We start from the raw sequence: 23,100 nt of genomic DNA, 5'->3' as shown, positions 1-23,100 counted from the left end.
CAGAGCAAAATTTTTTATTTTGACAAAATCACCCTCTTTTATTGATAACATAGAAATAGATTCAAATTAAAAAAATATGATTTTTTTCAAAATAAAAAAGTTTGCTCTGGCTCTATCAATTATTACTCTGGAAATAGCGCCAACCATATTTAATTTATAATTTTTTTATAATAATGCAATTAATTAATTTGGTTTGGGGATTAGGTTTGAGTTTGGTTTGGTTGGATGAGGGGGCGCTAGCAATTCGCTGACTTGGTAGTGACGTAGCAGACAAGTTTGTAAAATCCGATTCAACTCAAAAAATGGCTATAAAAGGTAACGAATATGCTAAATTGGTAATCTTGCCGATTTTTAAAGGTTTGGCTATAATTCACGAAAGCGATAAATGTTTGGCATTTTATTGGAATTAACCTTTAATAATATAAAAGTGACATTTTTTTGGAACATAAAAAAGTATAGGGAAAAGGGTCTCAAGATCAAATGAGCCCTCAACGTCCAGAAAGGTTCAACTATGCCCTCAACGTTTGAAATTTTGAACAAGCATGCTCTCCGTAATTTTTTAAAATAATTAATAATATCACAAAAAATAGAAAAAAAATCAATTCCTACTGACAGCATGTATAGTTATTAAGATTTCCATGAAAATTGATGTGCTACCCAAAGTCAGAGTATTACTATTAGTATTAGCCTGTTAGGAAAGTATTACCCAGGAAAAACAAACTCTATCACCTCACACATGCAGCAGGCAAAGCATGATACCTATATGAAATATTTTTCAATTCCTACTGACAGCATGTTAAGCGACCATTTGCTTGCTACACCACCCTGTTTGTATATGACGCATTTCATTGCCTCATCAACTTCAGATCACTTCTATGTATTTAACTGAGCAATGTCTTGCACTCTATTATTATACCTGTCAACTTTCAGCAATGGCTCAGCTAGTTGGACCTGATGAAATAGAGTCATTCAGGATTGAGTTAGCAGAGCTCGGAAGAAGCATCAGATCCTCATTCAGAAGTACTGATCATGTTTCAGGATTGACTTCGCCCGAGCATGGATTAGATGAAGAAGACGATATTGATCAGTTGCAGTGGGCTGCTGTTGAAAGATTACCTACCTTCCGAAGAATCACCACTGCTCTATTTGCCGAGGAACCAAATGCCTCAGATGCTAAAGCCAAAAGAATTGTTGATGTTTCCACACTCGGAGCTCAAGAGCGACACATGTTCATGGAAAAGCTAATCAAACATATCGAACATGATAATCTACGATTACTGAAGAAACTTAGAAAACGAATTCACAAGTAAGTATATATCCAATACTTCTGAGACATATTTTGACAGTGCTGAACTTACTTTTGTTTGAAAATTTTCAGAGCTGGTGTACAGTTGCCCAGTGTAGAAGTGAGATACAAGAATCTATCGGTTGAAGCAGAGTGCAAGGTTGTTCGCGGCAGACCTCTCCCAACTCTTTGGAACACTGCAAAAACTATGGTTTCTGTGAGTAACCATATAAAACTATATTCTCTTTTGATTAAAGAGTGCTAATTCTGTCTAAATTGTTTCAGGAACTTTTCAATTTAGTTTGTTCAAAACAAGAAGCCAAGATTAGCATATTAAAAGATGTGAATGGTATCATTAAGCCTAGAAGGTAACCCTAAGTGGACATATATATATATAAATATATAGTGTACTTTGGTAGCATGCTAAATATATTACTAGTTGATTTGTTATGTGTTCATTAATGCAGGATGACTTTACTGCTTGGTCCACCTGGCTGTGGAAAAACTACTTTCTTATTGGCACTTTCTGGAAAATTGAGTCATTCTTCTCTTCAGGTTTTCTTCATGCTTCTTAAATACAATCATATTTGCATCTTTTCCCAAGCCAAAAAAGATTGATTTAGTGTTGTTGTTGAACAGGTTAAAGGAGATATATGTTACAACGGATACAAATTACAAGAGTTTGTTCCTCAAAAAACCTCAGCTTACATAAGTCAAAATGATTTGCATATTCCAGATATGACTGTTAGGGAAACAATTGATTTTTCTGCTCAATGTCAGGGAATTGGGACCCGAGCTGGTAAGCTTCCTTTGATCACATAGAGCTGCAATTAATTAGTGAATCCTAGCTAGGCATTTGTGAAGAGCAAAGTATGAAGGGCCTTGAGTTTTATAGCTGAACTCATATTTTAAATTTTTGATGAATTTCTTAGCTTCTCATGTTCTCTCCCTTATTTATTTTTGTACGAAAGAGATCATGAAAGAAGTGAGTAGAAAGGAGAAGCAGACAGGGATAGTCCCAGATTCTGATGTGGATGCTTACATGAAGGTGTACTCATTTAACTGTGTCTCTCTGTCTTTTTTTATATTTTTTGCAAGTCATACTGCCTTTGGAAATCTTACAGAACATACTCTTGCACTTATGCACAAGACACCACTCACAATGATTAATTTATTTCTCTCATATGATAAATGGCCAACCTATATATATAGGACTTGTAAGTCGGTAGTTATTTGTTTCCAGTTGTTTATTTAAGTTGCTTTACAATTTCTAGGTGTTTCATATGCAATTTAACTCTTGAAATAGTAAGTTCTAGATATAACTAGGTAAGTGGAGAAAATTGAAGAGTTGTCATTGATTTTTAATACTTCCCTTCAACAACTACTCTCTTGAAGCAAAGTATTTGACTTCCTTTGTTTTCACTTGCTCTAAATTGTTTACGTTCCATTGGGATCTTATCTTAAATCTCGTAATCGAGTTGGCTTGATCTTTCTTCTTTAGGTGTCTGTTGATATACTCATGTGCGCTACGAAGACTTAGCTTTTTACAGGGATTGACTTTTAGTATTTTCATCACTTGACTCCACCTCTTGAGTGCTCTGCTCAATCATTTTGTCTTCTTCGAGCCTTTCTTTTAACCTTTCCTCTATCTCTTTGGAGTCAAAAAGGACCACTTTTTGAGAAGACCATCAGGACGAAGCTTCAATATCATATTTCTTCAAGTATGGCATTTTCCAGTTGTCGGATCATAACACCTCCACCTTTTTTTTTATTGTCAATACCCACAAAAATACACTTCAACGTCTTCTTATCAAATTTGCTTCGCTAATGATCGGGCATGGGCATGAATACGTAGCGCACACGCCCAAAAACTCAAAAGTGACTTACAGTTCAGCTTTTCATATGGTGAAACAGATCCAACCGATAGTATTAGCCTATTGATCACGTGAGCTGTTTTTATATATTCTGCCCAAAATCGGGATTGAACATTCTTCGTGTGTAACATGCTTCTACATGTTTCCGCCAAATGTCTATTTTTTTCCAGCTACTCCATTTTATTGTGGAGTGTTTGGATAGGTTAGCTGCTGTCTTATCTTGCAATCTTACAGATATTTTGAGAGCTCACGCGATGTATGTTCTCTCCCATTAACAATACGCAAACACCGCAAATTCTTCTACCAACTTCTTTTTCTACAACTCTGTGAACTCAATAAATTTATTTAGTGGTTCCGATTTCTCTTTTGCAAAATAAATCCAAACATACCTCGGAAAATAATTAATGAAATTAATCCTGTACCGAAAGCCACTAATTGATGGATGCTTAACCGGTAATAATACATTTGAATGGACTAACTCGAGTTGCTCCTTCGCTTTATACATGGAATCCCCATATGATAACAGGTCTGCTTTTTCAAACTGGCAGCCAACACGTACGGTGTTTTCCCGAACATCAATTTGAGGAAGTCCTTCAAGTATATATTTTTGCATCATCACTTTTAACTTGTAAAAATTCACGTGCCCTAGACATACATGCCATAAGTTATCCGTCTCATTTTTCCTTATCTTGTCTACGTATGCTGTTTGAGCAGACATCACATAGACAGACTTTAGCCTTCGTATCTCCATCAATGGCTTGGTAGTTTCAAGTTTTGAAACACCTTCACATATTTGGATCCAAACACTACAAAGTTTTTCGCAAATGTGAGTTGCGACACCGATATTAAATTCTGCTTCATTCCAGGTACATGAAACACATTTTCCAATGGTACTTGTTTGGATCTAGGCACTACCATTGTCTTGGCGACGTGAATGATGGGTAGTTTTGAGTCGTTTTGCAGTGACGACAACTCGTGCTCCTTTGTACTCCGATATGCTTAGAAATTTTTCTTTTTCTTCACGAGCTGTAGTCACAAGAGCATTAAACTCTGGGCGTAGCCCATGGGTGATAATTCTCCTCATTGGTATTTCCGTAATTTTCTTTTCAGGAACCAACTTTGATATTTCTTAGCATAAAGATTTAACTTTAGTGAAGTATTGACTTACCGTTAAATCTTGTTATGATATCAATAAGAGCAAATTACTCTAAAACCCCTCACGTTTATCATAATTCACAGCTTGGTATCCATTGTTTGAAAATCAAACGATTTGGTACTTCAGTTTTGATTTTGCAAACACTTAAAACCTTATGTTAAATATAGGTACCAAATCGTTAACGGAATAAAATTTGAGGTAACAAATCGTTTGAAAATGAGGTACCAAGTACTCCCTCCGTCCCATTTTAGAAGTCCCATTTGATTTTACACACAGATTAAGAAAACATTAATTATTCTTGTCTTTTCATGTTTTTTCATGTTTTGCCCCTATTAATGATAGTGGAATTTTCCATAAAACTCTTTTAAGATAACTAAAATAAGGGTAAAATGGGGTATTCAATGGAAAAGTATTCTAAAAATAGTAATGAGACTTTTTAAATGGGACATTCCAAAATAGAATATGAGACTTTTTAAACGGGACGGAGGGAGTACATAATTCAAGGCGAGTACCAAATACTTGACATAATTGAAAGTGAGGTACCAATCGTTTGAAAATAAATATCAAATTATTAACGGAACTAGAAGTCCCTAATTGTTGACGGAATTAAAAGTAAGGTATCAAATTGTTTTATTTTCAAACAAAGAGTATTAAATTGTGAATTATGACAAACGTGAGGGGTCTTAGAGTAATTTGCTCTATTAATAATAACATGTTCTCCGGTTGTTGAAGCTTGGCATCATTTTTCCGGGCGAATACTCCGGCAAGGGTGTCCCATGCCTCTTTGGGTGTCTTGGCGTCTTTGACGTTCTGGAGCAAGTCGTCCTCCACCAACATTGATAAAGCCAGTCATGAACTTCCACTTTTTAAGGTCCTGTTGGCTTGTCGGAGGTGTTGTTTTGCTTCCTCCGACGGTCTCCCAAAAAGCTTTACCGAATAAATAAAATAGCATACGAGTACTCCATGTGTTGTTACTAGCATTTAGTTTTTCAATGATACTCACCAAAGTTGAAATATTCACCATTTATTTGGTTATTTTCTCCAATTAACCAAAAGGGTTTGATCCCGAACCAATATTACGTACATTCCTTGACTGCATGCTAGCGGCGTTTCAACGTAACACGATCCTGGATCTCTTGATCGACCTTTGCTTAAACGGGTCCCTAACCGTCCCGCTCCCATACCACTTTTAGAGAAACTAGTTTCGCATTACGTGCTACGCACGTGGCTCGTAATGTGATTTGTCAATTTTTATATTAATTAAATTTATTATAATTAATATTAATAACAATTTAATTATAGAAATAAATATAGTACTTCAATTTGTTAATTTTTAAAATCAATTGACGTTAATATTTTTTATTTATAATTCCTTATATTAATTAGATTTATTACAATTATATCAATTTTTTATAATTAACATTAAATTAGTTATAATTTAAAAAAAAATATTTTTATTAGATTAAGACTATTATTTATATTAATTAATTATACTAATAAATAAATAGTAATAACTATAATATTATATTAATTAACTAACAGCAATAATTAAAATTATAGTTTATTTAAAATAGTTTGTCTTGGTTAGTATTTTTGATAGGAAAAATAAATCAAATACATTAAGGGGTAAAGGTTAATTGTTTATCACGTACTTATCAACTATAGCGTTAATTAGGTTGGGTAAAGAATATTCTTAGTAGTTGTACTATATATGTTTGAACCACCTCCATAAATATTAAACTTTTACGTTCATAGATTCATGCCCTAAATCAAATTTATATCAAATATAAACTCTTACTAAAATTATTCTCTTATTTGATTATATAAATAGTTTTATTTCATTGGAGTAACACTTACTCTTTGGCTCAACTTAAAATTCTTGTGGAAGTCAGAGTCATTACTTCCGTTTTTTAACTATTGACTTTACATTTTAACTTTATAACTAATTATGTAATTACCAGAAAACCTCTAATTAACTAATGAAGTAGTCAAAAATTAAAAAGGACAATTAGGTAAAAGTGCCTGTCCCTCCCCCCCATCCGTGCTTTTATATATAGTATAGATAGATTGACTTTATATTTTAACTTTATAACTAATTATGTAATTACCAGAAAACCTCTAATTAACTAATGAAGTAGTCATAAATTAAAAAGGACAATTAGGTAAAAGTGCCTGTCCCCCCCATCCGTGCTTTTATATATAGTACTAGTTTTACGCCACGTGTTACGCACGTGAGCAGTCTTATATGACCCGTTATATAGACATATTAAATATTAATTAAATTACTAAAAATAATAATTTATTTTTTTATTAAAAAAATTATGATATTGTAATAATCACAATAACAATTTACATGTAATTATTGGTCTACGTATTTACAATAATTATATTTATATGTCATAAATCTTGCTTATTAGTTAAATAGCAAACACATTAACAATAACTATTTAAACTTTTCTAAACAACTGATCTATAAATCCCTATGGCCTATACTACTCTACCAAACTATCATATATAGATGAATGCAAAGAACAGTAATAAGTATCGTACCTGCAAATCACAAATTGCTGAATCATGAAAGAATTAGGAATTCTCCTTAGTATTCCGTCTGCCTTCGCAAGTGCCCCTGGAAAGGAGCTCCGAATAAATCCACATGCTATGACATGTCGACAAAATAACATGAAACATCTTTTCCTTTGAATTATCTATATTTATATAGATTATTAGAATTTGTTTTGTATTTAACTTCATCTTCTTTATTGAATTAATTTTTAAGGGAAATTATAATGATAAAGTAGTGCAGTTGTTTTATTTAAGTGAAATTATGATGATAATCGTAATATAGGTAGGGTGTATTCTTTTATCACTTATTTAGCAATTATATTACCAACTATTGCACCGAGTATTAGTATTAGAATCCTATTAAAACTACATGTGTAGTGTTTTATATATTAAATGCTAATTTTTTTTATATTATATTATATTATTTAAATTAATATATTAGTATTATTTTCTAAATCATAAATTATACTTTAATGAAACCTATTACCGTAATTTTGCCTGTCCCCCCCTTCGCTCTTATAGAATAGTTATAGATAGATAGATAGATATAGATAGATAGATTATAGATATAGATAGATAGAGGACTAAATTTCCATACATAATGCATTGAATGATTCTCTGTGGCAGGCAGTATCAATAGAAGGATTGAAAAGTAACCTTCAGACAGACTATATTTTGAAGGTAATAGTATCTAACAGGTTGATATTTGCTGCATGGGAAAACAGTTTAAATGGATATTCATTTAAGCTTCCTGTTTCTTTCAGATTTTGGGACTTGATTTTTGTGCTGACACAATGGTTGGAGATGCCATGAGAAGGGGTATCTCTGGTGGTCAGAAGAAAAGGTTGACTACTGGTAAGAACCTAAAAAGATTAAAGTTGAAGCTGCTTTCCAATATGCTTTTCTGATTTCTGTCATTGTTCGATTTATAGGAGAGATGATTGTGGGACCTACAAAAGCATTATTCATGGATGAAATATCAAATGGCTTAGACAGTTCCACCACTTTTCAGATTGTATCCTGTCTTCAGCATTTAGTGCATATTACTGATGCTACAGCATTGATTTCGCTTCTTCAGCCAGCGCCAGAAACCTTTGATCTATTTGACGATGTCATTCTGATGGCAGAGGGGAAGATTGTTTATCATGGTCCGCGTCTTAGTATCTGCGAATTCTTCGAGGACTGTGGTTTCATGTGCCCCGAAAGGAAAGGAGTTGCTGACTTTCTTCAAGAGGTAGGCTTCTGAAGTTCAATAACAGGTCAACATTTACAAATTAATAATCTATTGAATTACCAATTTACTTGCTTGTCCAGATTATCTCCAGAAAAGATCAGGCGCAATATTGGTGTCACACAGATAAACCATACAGTTATGTTTCTGTTAATCAGTTTGTTAAGAAATTCAATGAAAGTCAGCTTGGCCGGAAACTAAATGAGGAGCTTTCCAAGCCATTTGCAAAGTCTGAAATTCACAAGAGTGCATTATCCTTCAGAAAGTACTCGTTACCAAAAATCGAGCTGTTTAAAGCTTGTGCTAGGAGGGAATTTCTTTTAATGAAGAGAAATGTCTTTATATATGTGTTCAAAACTGTACAGGTAGCTTTCTTTAAGTTCAAAATGCTATGATACCTTTCTATCCAATGTCACCTCTTTAAACTCTCTTTTCTGCAGCTATTGATTGTTGCTACAATTACAATGACAGTTCTGCTACGCTCCACGTTTTCTGCTGATGCGCTCCATGCGAATGATTACATGGGTGCTATATTCTATGCACTCATCCTATCAATAGTTGATGGAATTCCAGAGGGGCAAATGACAGTCACGCGACTTGCAGTTTTCCATAAACAAAAAGAGTTGTGCTTTTACCCGGCGTGGGCTTATGTTATTCCTGCCACAATTCTTAAAATTCCAGTTTCATTCTTGCAAGCTTTTGTTTGGACGTCTCTTACTTATTATGTTATTGGTTTCAGCCCTGAGGTTGGAAGGTAAGTCCCAGCTAAGATTTTGTGCATAAAAAGATTATCTTATCAAAAGAATGATTTTGTTCGCCAAAATGATATTCCTACAATAATCACTTTATCTTCTCGTATGCATTTTCTTTTCTCAGGTTCTTCCGTCAGTTTCTTCTACTTTGTTTGCTGCACCTAACATCGATATCCATGTTTCGCCTTATCGCCTCTGTCTGTCAAACTATGGTAGCTACAATAACTATAGGAAATCTTTTTATAATGGCTAATTTTCTGTTTGGCGGCTTCATTATCCCGAAACGTAAGTTTCTTATAGCTATTATTCCTTCAACTGATTGCTCAACTACAATTTTGCTTACCTACTAGTTTCATTTTACAGCATCTATGCCTGCTTGGTTGAACTGGGGAACGTGGATTGCCCCATTGACCTATGGGGAGATAGGATTGTCTGTGAATGAGTTTCTTGCTCCTCGCTGGCAGATGGTAACTTCTAACCAATGTCCATGTTTTTCATCTGCCATCTAGCAGCTTACTTGAAACGTTGTGCTCATAATTGAAGCTAGCTATACTTTTTTTATGGAAAAAATCTCATGAAAACCTTAATATTGATAGACTCTTTTGATTTCAGAATTGAACATAAGAAGAAATTGACATACTTCTGTTTCTTTTCTATTAACTTGCAAAAGTTATTAGTAGTTAGTCATTTCATGCTGGAGAATTCATTTCCTTCTTTCTCTTTTCTATTAACTTCCAAAAGTAATTAGTTAGTCATTTCCTTCTATTATTTCAAACGCAGATTGCCTCTGACAACACAACTATAGGACAGCAAACTCTAGAAAGCCGCGGATTGAACTATGATGAATACTTTTACTGGATATCTGTTGGTGTCTTAATAGGATTCACAATCCTTTTCAACATTGGCTTTACATTGGCATTAACCTTCTTGAGACGTGAGTTCATTTTTCATTGCTTGATAATCATTTTCTTAATAACAGTATTTAATGCAATATGTTTCTCTAATTAAAGACATTGAAACTCATTCAGCTCCTGGAAGATCTCGTGCTATTATTTCTTACGAAAAGTACTATCAACTGCAAGAAAAGGTAGATGATAGTGACAATATTGCTGACAAGGACATCAGACACATTGATGCTCATCCTATTTCTAGTTCAGAACCCAAAAATGGTATTTGTTTGATGTTTTATCCTGTATTTTTGCAAACCCTGACGGTACTATCTAGTTGGAGAGCTTTAGCTATATTGTAAGCGGTATAATTACTCAATTTTGCAGGAAGGATGGTTTTACCTTTTGAGCCCCTTGCAATAACATTTCAGGATCTGCAGTACTATGTTGACACACCTTTGGTAATCATAATCGATTGTGTTTCATTATGTTGGGTTGTGAAAATCATGAAGCATAGGAATTAACACTCCCAGGTGCTCTATCCTTTTCCTTTTTTAGGAAATGCGAAAACGAGGTTTTGCACAGAAGAAGCTTCAGCTGCTTTCTGACATTACAGGTTCATTCAGACCTGGTATTCTTACAGCATTGATGGGCGCTAGTGGAGCTGGAAAAACAACTCTTATGGACGTTCTTTGTGGAAGGAAAACGGGTGGCACTATTGAAGGAGATATTAGAATTAGCGGGTACCCAAAGGTTCATGAGACATTTGCTAGAATATCAGGTTATGTTGAGCAGACCGACATACATTCCCCACAAATAACAATAGAAGAATCTTTGATATATTCTGCATGGTTGCGACTTCCTTCTGAGATCGATCCAAAAACTAAATCTGTATGCCATCCTTCTCAAACTTCAACTTCGAATCCTTTCCTGAACCCAATTAGTAAAAAAGAATTAATTGCAATGACATTTTTTTGTTTTTCTTGAACGTCTCAAAAGGAATTTGTCAATGAAGTCCTTGAAACTATAGAGCTCGACGGAATTAAAGATTTGCTAGTAGGCTTGCCAGGAATAACGGGATTATCTACTGAGCAGCGCAAACGAATGACTATAGCAGTGGAGCTGGTTTCCAATCCATCTATCATATTTATGGATGAACCCACTACAGGTTTAGATGCAAGAGCAGCTGCAATTGTAATGAGAGCAGTGAAGAATGTAGTTGAAACAGGTCGAACAGTTGTGTGCACCATCCACCAGCCAAGTATTGACATTTTTGAGGCATTTGATGAGGTAATATAATGGCGCCAGCCTGACCTTTATTATCCTTGGTTGCTATACTATACAGAATCCATAAAACCTGGTTCCAATTCTTGTAGACATCAGAATCAGTTGTCTTATGTATATCAAATACAAAATGAGTAGAATTGTAGTTTAATGCATCTGATTCATTTGTAGTTGGTTCTTCTTAAAATGGGAGGGCGGATTATCTTTTCCGGTCCACTTGGACAGCATTCAAGAAGGGTCATTGAATATTTTGAGGTTAGTTTTCCCGTCATTTCTTCGTTCTTGTTTCTACTTTCACCATCTTCTTCACCTCCTGCTTGCTTCTATAACACTAACTCAAAACTTAACTGATTCTGCACAGAATGTTCCTGGAGTGCCTAAGATTAAGGACAATTACAATCCAGCAACATGGATGTTAGAGATCACTTCTAAATCTGCAGAGACTGAACTTGGCGTAGATTTTGGACAAATATATGAAGAGTCCACCTCGTATAAGTAAGTTTGATTTTATTGTGTCTGCTTAGGTCCCAGTTTAGGCACTTAACATTAACTTATATAAGAATTCTGTTCACGTGTCTGCTTTAATTTCCTTAAAAATTCATGGGTGATGAAACTCTTTGACTGCAGGGAGAATAAGGAATTGGTTAAACAGTTGAGTTCTCCAGTACCTGGTTCAAAAGAATTGCATTTTCCTACTCATTACCCGCAAGGTGGTTGGGAACAATTTAGAGCATGCTTGTGGAAACATCACTTATCATATTGGAGAAGTCCTACGTACAATCTGACTCGTTTGGTTTACATGATTGCTGCATCTATCGTATATGGCGCACTGTTCTGGCAGCAAGGACAGAAAATGTCAGCCAACACATCCTTTTTAATTACGTTTGTTCGTTTAATCCCTGCTTCTATTAATTAAAACTGCCATTATAATTTATGCAGTGATAGCCAGCAGGACTTGTTCATATTGATTGGTTCAATGTACACAACAATAGTCTTCTTCGGCATCAACAATTGCACCTCAGTCTTACCCTATGTTTCTACAGAACGAACTGTGTTATACCGGGAAGGATTTGCAGGAATGTATTCTCCATGGGCGTATGCATTTGCACAAGTACAAATTTCTCATGTTGATCATTACTTGCATAGATATTTGTACATATTTCTGGTTTGTATAAGTTGATCTTTGGTATACATGCAGGTGGTGGTGGAGTTGCCGTACTTATTCTCTGTAGCAATCATCTATGTCGGCATCACATATCCTATGATTGGTTATTCGATGTCGGCGTACAAGATATGTTGGGCATTTTATGCATTGTTCTTCAATTTGCTGTGTTTTAACTACATGGGAATGCTGCTAGTAGCTTTGACACCAAACGTCCAAGTGGCTTCAATTCTTGCCTCATCCACGTACACGATGCTGATGTTGTTCGCTGGGTACATCGTGCCAGGACCGGTAAGCTTTCCAAATAAGAAAATTATAGGATAGATGCATCACATCTTCAATATAAATGATGATCCGAAATTATTGCAGCGCATTCCGAAATGGTGGAAATGGTTATACTACATTTGTCCCACATCTTGGGTACTGAATGGTATGCTCACCTCACAGTATGGAGATATTGAGAAAGAAATATTACTATTCGGCGAGACCAAAACTGTTTCAGCATTTCTACAAGATTACTTTGGCTATCACCATGATTTCCTAGGCGTTGTTGCTGTTGTTCTCATCATCTACCCTTTTATTTTTGCTTCTCTATTTGCATATTTCATTGGAAAACTCAACTTTCAGAGAAGATAAACTTATATACAATCTGGTTAAGCATTGATTTACTAAAAACATAATGAAGAATCGAGTTGGAGAGGAATATTGTATTTATGTCTATCATTTTCTATAGGTTTAATGTGTTGAACAACTTCGACCTTTTAGCCCGTTCTTAGTTTCACTCCGACGTTGTAAAATCGTCAACTGTATTTAAATTCACATTTTTGGATTTAAATTGCATTCTAAACTTTTCTTCACTTGGAGAATAGGCCAATTTAATTTTTTATTTTTAATATATATATTCTAAATAGCAATTGATATCATAAATCGAACAAAAAAATATCCTTCCCTACAAATTCAAATAATAATATAATTATTAATGATATTTTTTTATGTTTATTCTGATATTTAGACGACTCCATTGCCAATGCCATGCTCCTCCTCCGACTTTTTGCCGTCTTATGACCCGCCGTGCGTCTTCCTCGAGACGAACCCGATTTGAGGTCTGAACCAGATCCGGTTCGTCTTCTCTCCGTGGAAAATAACTGGACGACCGGTTCGTCTTCCACCAGGAAGACTAATAGAATTCCGAATTATGTATAGCAAAGTTGTCGTTTTGTATGTACAGGAAAGGTGTCGTTTTGTATGTACAGGAAAGGTGTCGTTTTGTATAAAACAACATTACAGAAGGAAAATATCCAGCGTTTTAAAAAATGAGACAAAGTAAAACGTTGGAATTTAATAGGCAAATGATTTTGAAAAAATTATAGTTATCCTTGATTCTGCTGGCTATCACTGTTCTTACTAATAAACAGAGGAGCTCAATGGGAATTATGGAGGAATCAATGGTGAATTTAAAATTATCACCTCCGAATACGTATAACACTGTTGTTTTTGGTGGCACCTTTGACCGATTACACGACGGCCGTCGCCTTTTCCTCGAGGTAACTGCCCCAGCTCTTTTTTTCTTTTTTGATTTAGCTCTCCTTGATAGATTCTAAAATAAACAATAGTTAGGTTTTCTTTTTGATAAAATATAATTTAGAGGCTATAGCTGTAAGGTTAAGTTACTGTCACTCTCATGTCAAATTCTTGTTCATGTTATTAAAATCTTTGCCATTTACCTAAGTTTTTTATGAATCGCAATATGTTATTAAATTTTTTTTCATTTCCCTAAGTTTTTTATGAATCGCAATATGAAAACATAAAGCAAATCCGCGGTTTCTGAACAGGATTCTGCAAGAAAAAGTAAACTTGAAAAGCTGAAACTTTTGTCGGCGAGCATCTTCTTCAAGGATCCTGTTTTTTCAGTTTTCGTGAGAACATGAAGTTGGAATGATTCCTTGGTATAGTTGGAGATGCACTAATCCTGACCTGCTAGTGGTAAGCTGCTACAGATTCGCGGGCTTGTTTTCTGCGACACTGCTGTTTGAAAGGTTTTACATTGGCAAGGTGGAGAAGCAAATTTAGGTACTATCTGGGTGAGTCACATTATACTACCATTACCATACCGTGCCTGATAAGGGAGATGATTGCTTGAACTAACCAGAACTTTTGGCTAGTTATTGTGGTATTGCTGATTTATCCATGATTAACTGTAATTAGTGTAATCCCTTCTCAAAAGCTTTTTTTTTCTAAACTTGTTGTTTATAGTCTTTTTTTTTTTTTAAGAAAATGTAATGAAAACTAAATGTACATTTTTTTTTTTGAAAAGTTAAGATGAATGGGTGTTGTATGGAAAATGTACTTGAGAGACTAATAAAATAATAGTCTATCCTAAATTAATAATAAACTTGAAAATACTACATTCAAACCCAGTCTAGAATTCTAATTTATTATTTCTATTTTAAGTGATTTTTTAGAATTTATCACAAAAAAAAACATAAAATTAGATTTTCACAAAAAATAGAAAAAACAATCAATTCCTACTGACAGCATGTATATTTATTAAGATTTCCATGAAAAATTGTGTGCTACCCAAAGTCAGAGTTTTCAGTCTTTACAATATAGTATTACTATTAAAAAACTATTACCTAGAAAAAACAAACTCTATCACCTCATACAGCAGGCAAAGCATGACACCTAAATCAAATATTTTTCAATTACTACTGGCAGCATGTTAAGCGGCCATTTGCTTGCTACAACAGGTTGTTTGAATATATGTATATATGAATATGACGCATTTCATTTCATCATCATCAACTTCAGATCACTTCTGTGTATTTAACTGAGGAATGTCTTGCACTCTATTATCATACCTGTCTGTTATTACTATCAGCTCAACTCACTTTCAGCAATGGCTCAGCTAGTTGGTCCTGATGAAATAGAGTCATTCAGGATTGAGTTAGCAGAGCTCGGAAGAAGCATCAGATCCTCATTCAGAAGTACTGATCATGTTTCAGGATTGACTTCGCCCGAGCATGGATTAGATGAAGAAGGCGATATTGATCAGTTGCAGTGGGCTGCTGTTGAAAGATTACCTACCTTTCGAAGAATCACAACTGCTCTATTTGCGGAACCAAATGCTTCCGATGCTAAAGTCAAAAGAATTGTTGATGTTGCTACGCTTGGAGCTCAAGACCGACACATGTTTATAGAGAAGCTAATCAAACATATCGAACATGATAATCAACGATTACTGAAAAAACTTAGAAAAAGAATTCACAAGTAAGAATATAAATTTTCTGTTTATCCAATATCTTTGTAACATGTTGACAGTGTTGAATTTTTGTTTGAAAATTTTCAGAGTTGGTGTACAGTTGCCCACTGTAGAAGTGAGATACAAGAATTTATGGGTTGAAGCAGAGTGCAAAGTTGTTCATGGCAGGCCTCTCCCAACTCTTTGGAACACTGCTAAAACTATGCTTTCTGTAAGTTACCATAAACTAAAGTTTTATTTCTCTTTTGATTCAGACACTAAACCAAGATTAAAAGAGTGCTAATTCTATCTAAATCGTTTCAGGAACTTTTCAATTTAGTTTGTTCGAAACAAGAAGCCAAGATTAGCATATTAAAAGATGTGAATGGTATTATTAAGCCCAGAAGGTAACAAAAACTGGACCTATATTTAGTGTACTTTGGTAGCATGCTAAATATTTTACTAGTTGATTTGTTGTGTGTTCATTAATACAGGATGACTTTGCTGCTTGGTCCACCTGGCTGTGGAAAAACTACTTTCTTATTGGCACTCTCTGGAAAATTGAGCCATTCTCTTCAGGTTCTCTTCATACTTTTTAGATACTAGTTCCTCTTTTTCAATCTAATTAAAAAGATTTTTTACACTCAATATTTAAAAAAATTTAATTAAAAATAAATGTTTACTTTCACACCTTCTTGTTACAATAAATTAATTCATCACATTTATTTAAAATCTTTTCTTTAAAAATACATTAATTAAATAGGGTGAACAAGAAACTAAAGTCAAAAATATTTGAATATTGTCTATTAAAATGGGATATTCAAAAAAAATTGTATCAATTAAATTGAGATAGACAGAGTAGTAAAGGAAATGATTCTGTAAAATTTAAGAATTTGCTAATATACCTAATTCAGAAAATAAATAATCTCTTTCTATTTTTTTTTAATCTCAATATATGCTATTAAATTTTTTAAAGGATTCTGTTATACCCTAATATAAAATGTGATTAATGCTCCATTTTACAGAAGGGCATAATTGCGCCATTTGTATACATTTAAGGATATATATGAGATAATCTTTTTTTACATATTTTTGAAATAAGTTTTAAAAACGTATTTGCAATTTTTAATTGAAATATTCAATTTTAAGTACATAATAATATAATTAATTTATAAAAATAATATAATTTTTTAATTTAAAATAGTATTTCAAAATAACTATAAAATTATAATTAAAAAAATTAAATAAAACATTTTAAAGTATCAAGTTTGGTAAACATTACAATCTTAATTGCACCTTTTCCCAAGGCAAAAGGAAACATTACAAGATGATTAAATGTTTTTATCAAAGAATTTGATTCAATGTTGTTGTTGAACAGGTTAAAGGAGATATATGTTACAATGGATACAAATTACAAGAGTTTGTTCCTCAAAAGACCTCAGCTTACATTAGTCAAAATGATTTGCATATTCCAGATATGACTGTTAGAGAAACAATTGATTTTTCTGCTCAATGTCAGGGCATTGGGACCCGAGCTGGTAAGCTTCCTTTGGTCACATAAAGCTGCGATTTTAACATTCATTTGGCTTATTAGTGAATCCTAGCTAGGCATTGGGACCCGAGCAATCTTAACTTCTAATGTTCTCTCTTACTTGTTTTTGTATGAAAGAGATCTTGAAAGAAGTCAGTAGAAAGGAGAAGCAGGCAGGGATAGTCCCAGATTCTGATGTGGATGCATACATGAAGGTACTTATTTAACTATGTCTCTCTATCTCTTTGTTTTTCTTTTGCAAGATCACACTGCCTTTGGCAATCTTAGATGACGCCAAGTATAGGAAAATAGCTTTCTTTGAAACTGAAAACATATGATTGTTAAATAACCAATTCACTCACCTAAGGTGCTCTAACAATGGTTTTATCATTATCTCTCACACTCCCGCACGCAAATAATAATTGGACTTGAAGCATGGCCCGTTTTGTTTATCTTATACATTTAATTAATCAAATAGGATTGCCAAGGATCAAAACTTTCGATCATAGAGGCATCATGTCAAATAATTAATTCACTCAAAAGATATTAGGTAAGGTTCCAACTATGGTTTTGTCGTTATCTCTAACAATTGCATATTATTTAATGCATTGAATTCATAGCTATCATTCTCTGTGGCAGGCAGTATCAATAGAAGGACTGAAAAGTAATCTTCAGACAGACTACATTTTGAAGGTAATAATATCTAACAGGTTGATATTTGCTGCATTGGAAAACAGTTTATATGGATATCCATTTAAGCTTCCTGTTTCTTTCAGATTTTGGGACTTGATTTTTGTGCTGACACAATGGTTGGAGATGCCATGAGAAGGGGTATCTCTGGTGGTCAGAAGAAAAGGTTGACTACTGGTAAGAACCGAAAGAGTAAAGTTGAACCTGCTTTCCAATATGCTTTCATGATTTATTTCATTGTTCGATTTGTAGGAGAGATGATTGTGGGACCTACAAAAGCACTATTCATGGATGAAATATCAAATGGCTTAGACAGTTCCACCACTTTTCAGATTGTATCCTGTCTTCAGCATTTAGTACATATTACTGATGCTACAGCATTGATTTCACTTCTCCAGCCAGCACCAGAAACCTTTGATCTGTTTGACGATGTCATTCTGATGGCAGAGGGGAAGATTGTTTATCATGGCCCACGTCTTAGTATCTGCAAATTCTTTGAGGACTGTGGGTTCATGTGCCCTGAAAGGAAAGGAGTTGCTGACTTTCTTCAAGAGGTAGGCCTCTGAAGTTCAACAACGGATCGGAATTTACAAATCAATAATCTATTGTATTACTGGTTTACTTGCTTGCATGTCCAGGTTATCTCTAGAAAAGATCAGGCACAATATTGGTGCCGCACGGACAAAACGTACAGTTATGTTTCTGTTAGTCAGTTTGTTAAGAAATTCAATGGAAGTCAGCTCGGCCTGAAGCTAAATGAGGAGCTCTCGAAGCCATTTGCAAAGTCTCAAATCCACAAGAGTGCATTATCCTTCAGAAAGTACTCGTTACCAAAAGTCGAGCTGTTCAAAGCTTGTGCCAGGAGGGAATTTCTTCTAATGAAGAGAAATGTCTTTATATATGTGTTCAAAACTGTACAGGTAGCTTTCTTTAAGTTCAAAATGCTATGACACCTTTCATTCCAAAGTCACCTCTTAAAACTCTCTTTTCTGCAGCTATTGATTGTTGCTGCAATTACAATGACAGTTCTGCTACGCTCTACGTTATCTGTTGATGTGCTCCATGCGAATGATTACATGGGTGCTATATTCTATGCACTCAACCTATTAATAGTTGATGGATTTCCAGAGTTGCAAATGACAGTCACACGGCTTGCAGTTTTTCATAAACAAAAAGAGTTGTGTTTTTACCCTGCATGGGCTTATGTTATTCCTACTACAATTCTTAAAATTCCAGTTTCATTCTTGGAAGCTTTTATTTGGACGTCTCTTACTTATTATGTTATTGGTTTCAGCCCTGAGGCTGGAAGGTGAGACCCAGTTGTGCTGTTAAACAATGATTTTGTGCATTAAAAAGATTATCTTATCAAAAGAATGATTTTTCCACAAAAAATGAGTTTCCTACAATAATCACTTTATCTTCTCATATGCATTTTTTTCTCAGGTTCTTCCGCCAGTTTCTTCTACTTTTTTTGCTACACCTAACATCGATATCCATGTTTCGCCTTATCGCCTCTGTCTGCCAAACTATGGTAGCATCAACAACTATAGGCAATCTTTTTATAATGGCTAATTTTCTGTTTGGCGGCTTCATTATCCCAAGACGTAAGTTTCTTGTAGCTCTTCTTCCTTCAACTGATTGCTCAAATACAAATTTCTTGCCTACTAGTTTCATTTTACAGCATCTATGCCTGCTTGGTTGGACTGGGGAATGTGGATTGCCCCAATGACCTATGGGGAGATAGGATTGTCTGTGAATGAGTTTCTTGCTCCTCGCTGGCAGAAGGTAACTTCTGACCAATGTCCATGTCCTTCATCTGCCATCTACTTCAGTTTCTTTTCTATTCATTTGCAAAAGTTATTATTAGTTAGTCATTTCATGCTGTAGAATTCATTTCGTTCTGTTAAATTAATTGCAGATTGCCTCTAATAACGCAACTATAGGACAACAAACTCTAGAAAGCCGCGGAATGAACTATAATGATTACTTTTACTGGATATCTGTTGGTGCCTTAATAGGATTCACAGTCCTTTTCAACATTTGTTTCATATTAGCGTTAACTTTCTTGAGACGTGAGTTTATTTTCCAATGCTTGGTAATCATATTCTGAATGACAATGTTTAATGCAATGTATCACTAATTAAAGACATTGAAACTCATTCAGCTCCTGGAAGATCTCGTGCTATTATTTCTTATGAAAAATACTATCAACTGCAAGAAAAGGTAGACAATAGCGACAATCATGCTGACAAGGACATCATACACATTGACCCTCATCCTATTTCTAGTCCAGAACCCAAAAATGGTACCCTTTTCTTTTTATGTATTATCCTTAACTTTTGCAAATCCTGGCGGCACAATCTAGTTACAGAACATTATATCCGCATATTATGATTTTCAGAGTACAATCTAGTTAGAGAACATTAGGTATTTTCTAAGAGGCATAATTACTCAATTTTGCAGGAAGGATGATTTTACCTTTTGAGTCCCTTACTATAACATTTCAGGATCTGCAGTACTATGTTGACACGCCTTTGGTAATCATAATTGATTGTGTCTCATTATGTTGGGTTGTGAGAATCATGAAGCATAGGAATTAACATTCCAAGGGGCTATATCCTTTTCTTTTTTAGGAAATGCGAAAACGAGGTTTTGCACAGAAGAAGCTTCAGCTGCTTTCTGACATTACAGGTTCATTCAGACCTGGCATTCTTACAGCATTGATGGGTGCTAGTGGATCTGGGAAAACAACTCTTATGGATGTTCTTTGTGGAAGGAAAACGGGTGGTACTATTGAAGGAGATATTAGAATTGGTGGGTACCCAAAGGCTCAAAAGACATTTGCTAGAATATCAGGTTATGTTGAGCAAACCGACATACATTCCCCACAAATAACAATAGAAGAATCTTTAATATATTCTGCATGGTTGAGACTCCCATCTGAAATCGATCCAAAAACTAAATCTGTATGCCATCCTTCTCAAACTTAGACTTCTAATTCTTTCCTGAACCTAATTAGTAAAAAAATTAATTGCACTGATATGTATTTGTTTTTTTATTGAACTTCTCTCAGGGATTTGTCAACGAAGTCCTTGAAACTATAGAGCTTGACGGAATTAAAGATTTGCTAGTAGGCTTGCCAGGAATAACGGGATTATCTACTGAGCAGCGCAAACGAATGACCATAGCAGTGGAGCTTGTTTCCAATCCATCTATCATATTCATGGATGAGCCTACTACAGGTTTAGATGCAAGAGCAGCTGCAATTGTAATGAGAGCAGTGAAGAATGTAGTTGAAACCGGTCGAACAGTTGTGTGCACCATCCACCAGCCAAGCATTGACATTTTTGAGGCATTTGATGAGGTAATAAAATGGCACTAGCCTAACCTAAATTACTCTTGGCTGGTAGTAAAATGGCACTAGCCTAACCTAAATTACTCTTGGCTGTTATACAATACAAAACCCATGAAACCTGGTTCCAATTTTTTTTTGTAGACATCAGATTCAGTTGTATTATGTATACCAAATACAAAATGCATAGAATTGCAATTTAATGTCTCTGATCCATTTGTAGTTGGTCCTTCTTAAGATGGGAGGGCGGATTATCTATTCCGGTCCACTTGGACAGCATTCAAGAAGGGTCATTGAATATTTTGAGGTTAGTTTTCCCATCAATTCGTTGTTCTTGTTTCTGCTTACACCACTGTCTTCTATAACACCAACTCAAACTTAACTGATTCTGCACAGAATGTTCCTGGAGTGCCTAAGATTAAGGACAATTACAATCCAGCAACATGGATGTTAGAGGTTACTTCCAAATCTGCAGAGACTGAACTTGGCGTAGATTTTGGACAAGTATATGAAGAGTCCACCTCATATAAGTAAGTAACAAATTTGATTTTAAAATCAGTTGGTTTGTTTTGTGCATGCTTAGGTCCCAGTTTCGGCACTTAACGTTAACTTGCTTACGAATTTTGTTCACGTGTCTGCTTCTGTCTCCTTAAAAGTTCATGGGTGATGAAACTCTTTGACTGCAGGGAGAACAAGGAATTGGTTAAGCAGCTGAGTTCACCAGTACCTGGTTCAAAAGAGTTGCATTTTCCTACCCACTACCCACAAAGTGGCTGGGAGCAGTTTAGAGCGTGCGTGTGGAAACATCACTTATCATATTGGAGAAGTCCTTCGTACAATCTGACTCGCATGGTTTACATGATTGCTGCGTCTATCGTATTTGGCGCATTGTTCTGGCAGCAAGGACAGAAAATGTCAGCCAACGCCTCCTTCTTTATTACCTTCTTTTGTTTGCTCATAATCGTACTTGTTTCATTCCTTTTTCTATTAATTAATACTGCTATTATGATTTTTTGCAGTAATAGCCAGCTGGACTTGTTCATTATGATTGGTTCGATGTACACAACAATAATCTTCTTCGGCATCAACAATTGCTCCTCAGTCTTACCCTATGTTTCTACAGAACGAACTGTGTTATACCGGGAAGGATTTGCAGGAATGTATTCTCCATGGGCGTATGCATTTGCACAGGTACATATTTCTCATGTTGATCATTATTTTCATTGATATTTGTACATATTTCTAGTTTGTGCAAGTTGATTTCGTCGTATACATGCAGGTGGTGGTGGAGTTGCCGTACTTGTTCACTGTAGCAATAATCTACGTCGGCATCACATATCCTATGATTGGTTATTCAATGTCGGCCTACAAGATATGTTGGGCATTTTATGGATTGCTCTGTAATTTGCTATGTTTTAACTACATGGGAATGCTGCTAGTAGCTTTGACACCAAACGTCCAAGTGGCTTCAATTCTAGCCTCATCCACGTACACGATGCTGATGTTGTTCGCTGGGTACATCGTGCCAGGACCGGTAAGCTTTCTGAATTAGGAACTTATAGGAATAGGACAGATGCATCACATCTTCAATATAAATGATGATCTGAAATTATTGCAGCGCATTCCGAAATGGTGGAAATGGTCATACTACATTTGTCCCACATCTTGGGTACTGAATGGTATGCTCACCTCACAGTATGGAGATGTTCATAAAGAAATATTAGTATTCGGTGAGACCAAAACTGTTTCAGCATTTCTACAAGATTACTTTGGCTATCACCATGACTTTTTAGGCGTTGTTGCTGTTGTTCTCATCGTCTTCCCTTTTGTCTTTGCTTCTCTATTTGCGTATTCCATTGGAAAACTCAACTTTCAGAGAAGATAAAAGTGTATATAATTGCGGTTAATTAGACAATACGATCTAGTTAAACATTTGATATATTGATTATCAAGGACTACAATATTTATCCCATGCATACACTCATACACAATTTATGATATTTTCCTTTTGTGATGGGATTACTCCACAAGCAATCTTTGTTTTTTCTTGTTGTCCCATAAATTACTCCGCACACACTTCCCTTAACAAAACTTCA

General features: G+C 35.0%; 1 protein-coding gene across 4 annotated transcripts; it reads left to right on the top strand.

Annotated features, from left to right (window-relative positions):
- The first annotated feature begins 617 nt into the window (after positions 1–617).
- LOC126670664 (pleiotropic drug resistance protein 3-like) lies at positions 618–23,038 on the top strand. Of its 4 annotated transcripts, XM_050364449.2 has the most exons (26): positions 13,236–13,737; positions 14,026–14,274; positions 15,072–15,460; positions 15,540–15,663; positions 15,756–15,838; positions 15,926–16,010; positions 16,810–16,969; positions 17,101–17,177; positions 17,602–17,655; positions 17,739–17,829; positions 17,905–18,206; positions 18,291–18,572; positions 18,648–18,961; positions 19,096–19,256; positions 19,334–19,437; positions 19,571–19,724; positions 19,817–19,957; positions 20,116–20,189; positions 20,286–20,618; positions 20,726–21,016; positions 21,228–21,311; positions 21,401–21,534; positions 21,691–21,918; positions 22,024–22,195; positions 22,284–22,538; positions 22,623–23,038. In XM_050364449.2, the coding sequence occupies exons 3-26, from the start codon at positions 15,090–15,092 to the stop codon at positions 22,887–22,889; spliced, it is 4,341 nt and encodes a 1,446-aa protein (XP_050220406.1). In that variant the 5' UTR covers positions 13,236–13,737; positions 14,026–14,274; positions 15,072–15,089; the 3' UTR covers positions 22,890–23,038. The 4 variants fall into 4 exon arrangements, with proteins under 4 accessions (XP_050220399.1, XP_050220397.1, XP_050220406.1 ...); XM_050364442.2 differs by lacking the exons at positions 14,026–14,274; positions 15,072–15,460; positions 15,540–15,663; ... (20 more) ...; positions 22,284–22,538; positions 22,623–23,038 and adding exons at positions 618–1,306; positions 1,379–1,502; positions 1,571–1,653; ... (18 more) ...; positions 11,971–12,142; positions 12,230–12,484 and having other exon boundaries at positions 12,563–13,440; XM_050364440.1 differs by lacking the exons at positions 13,236–13,737; positions 14,026–14,274; positions 15,072–15,460; ... (3 more) ...; positions 16,810–16,969; positions 17,101–17,177 and adding exons at positions 918–1,306; positions 1,379–1,502; positions 1,571–1,653; ... (1 more) ...; positions 1,925–2,084; positions 2,257–2,333.
- The last annotated feature ends 62 nt before the right edge of the window (positions 23,039–23,100 follow it).

This window comes from Mercurialis annua, linkage group LG2, assembly GCF_937616625.2.
Source record: "Mercurialis annua linkage group LG2, ddMerAnnu1.2, whole genome shotgun sequence".
NCBI lineage: Eukaryota > Viridiplantae > Streptophyta > Magnoliopsida > Malpighiales > Euphorbiaceae > Mercurialis > Mercurialis annua.
The sequence above is the reverse complement of the archived record's forward strand: the minus strand, read 5'-3'. Positions and strand labels throughout refer to the sequence as shown.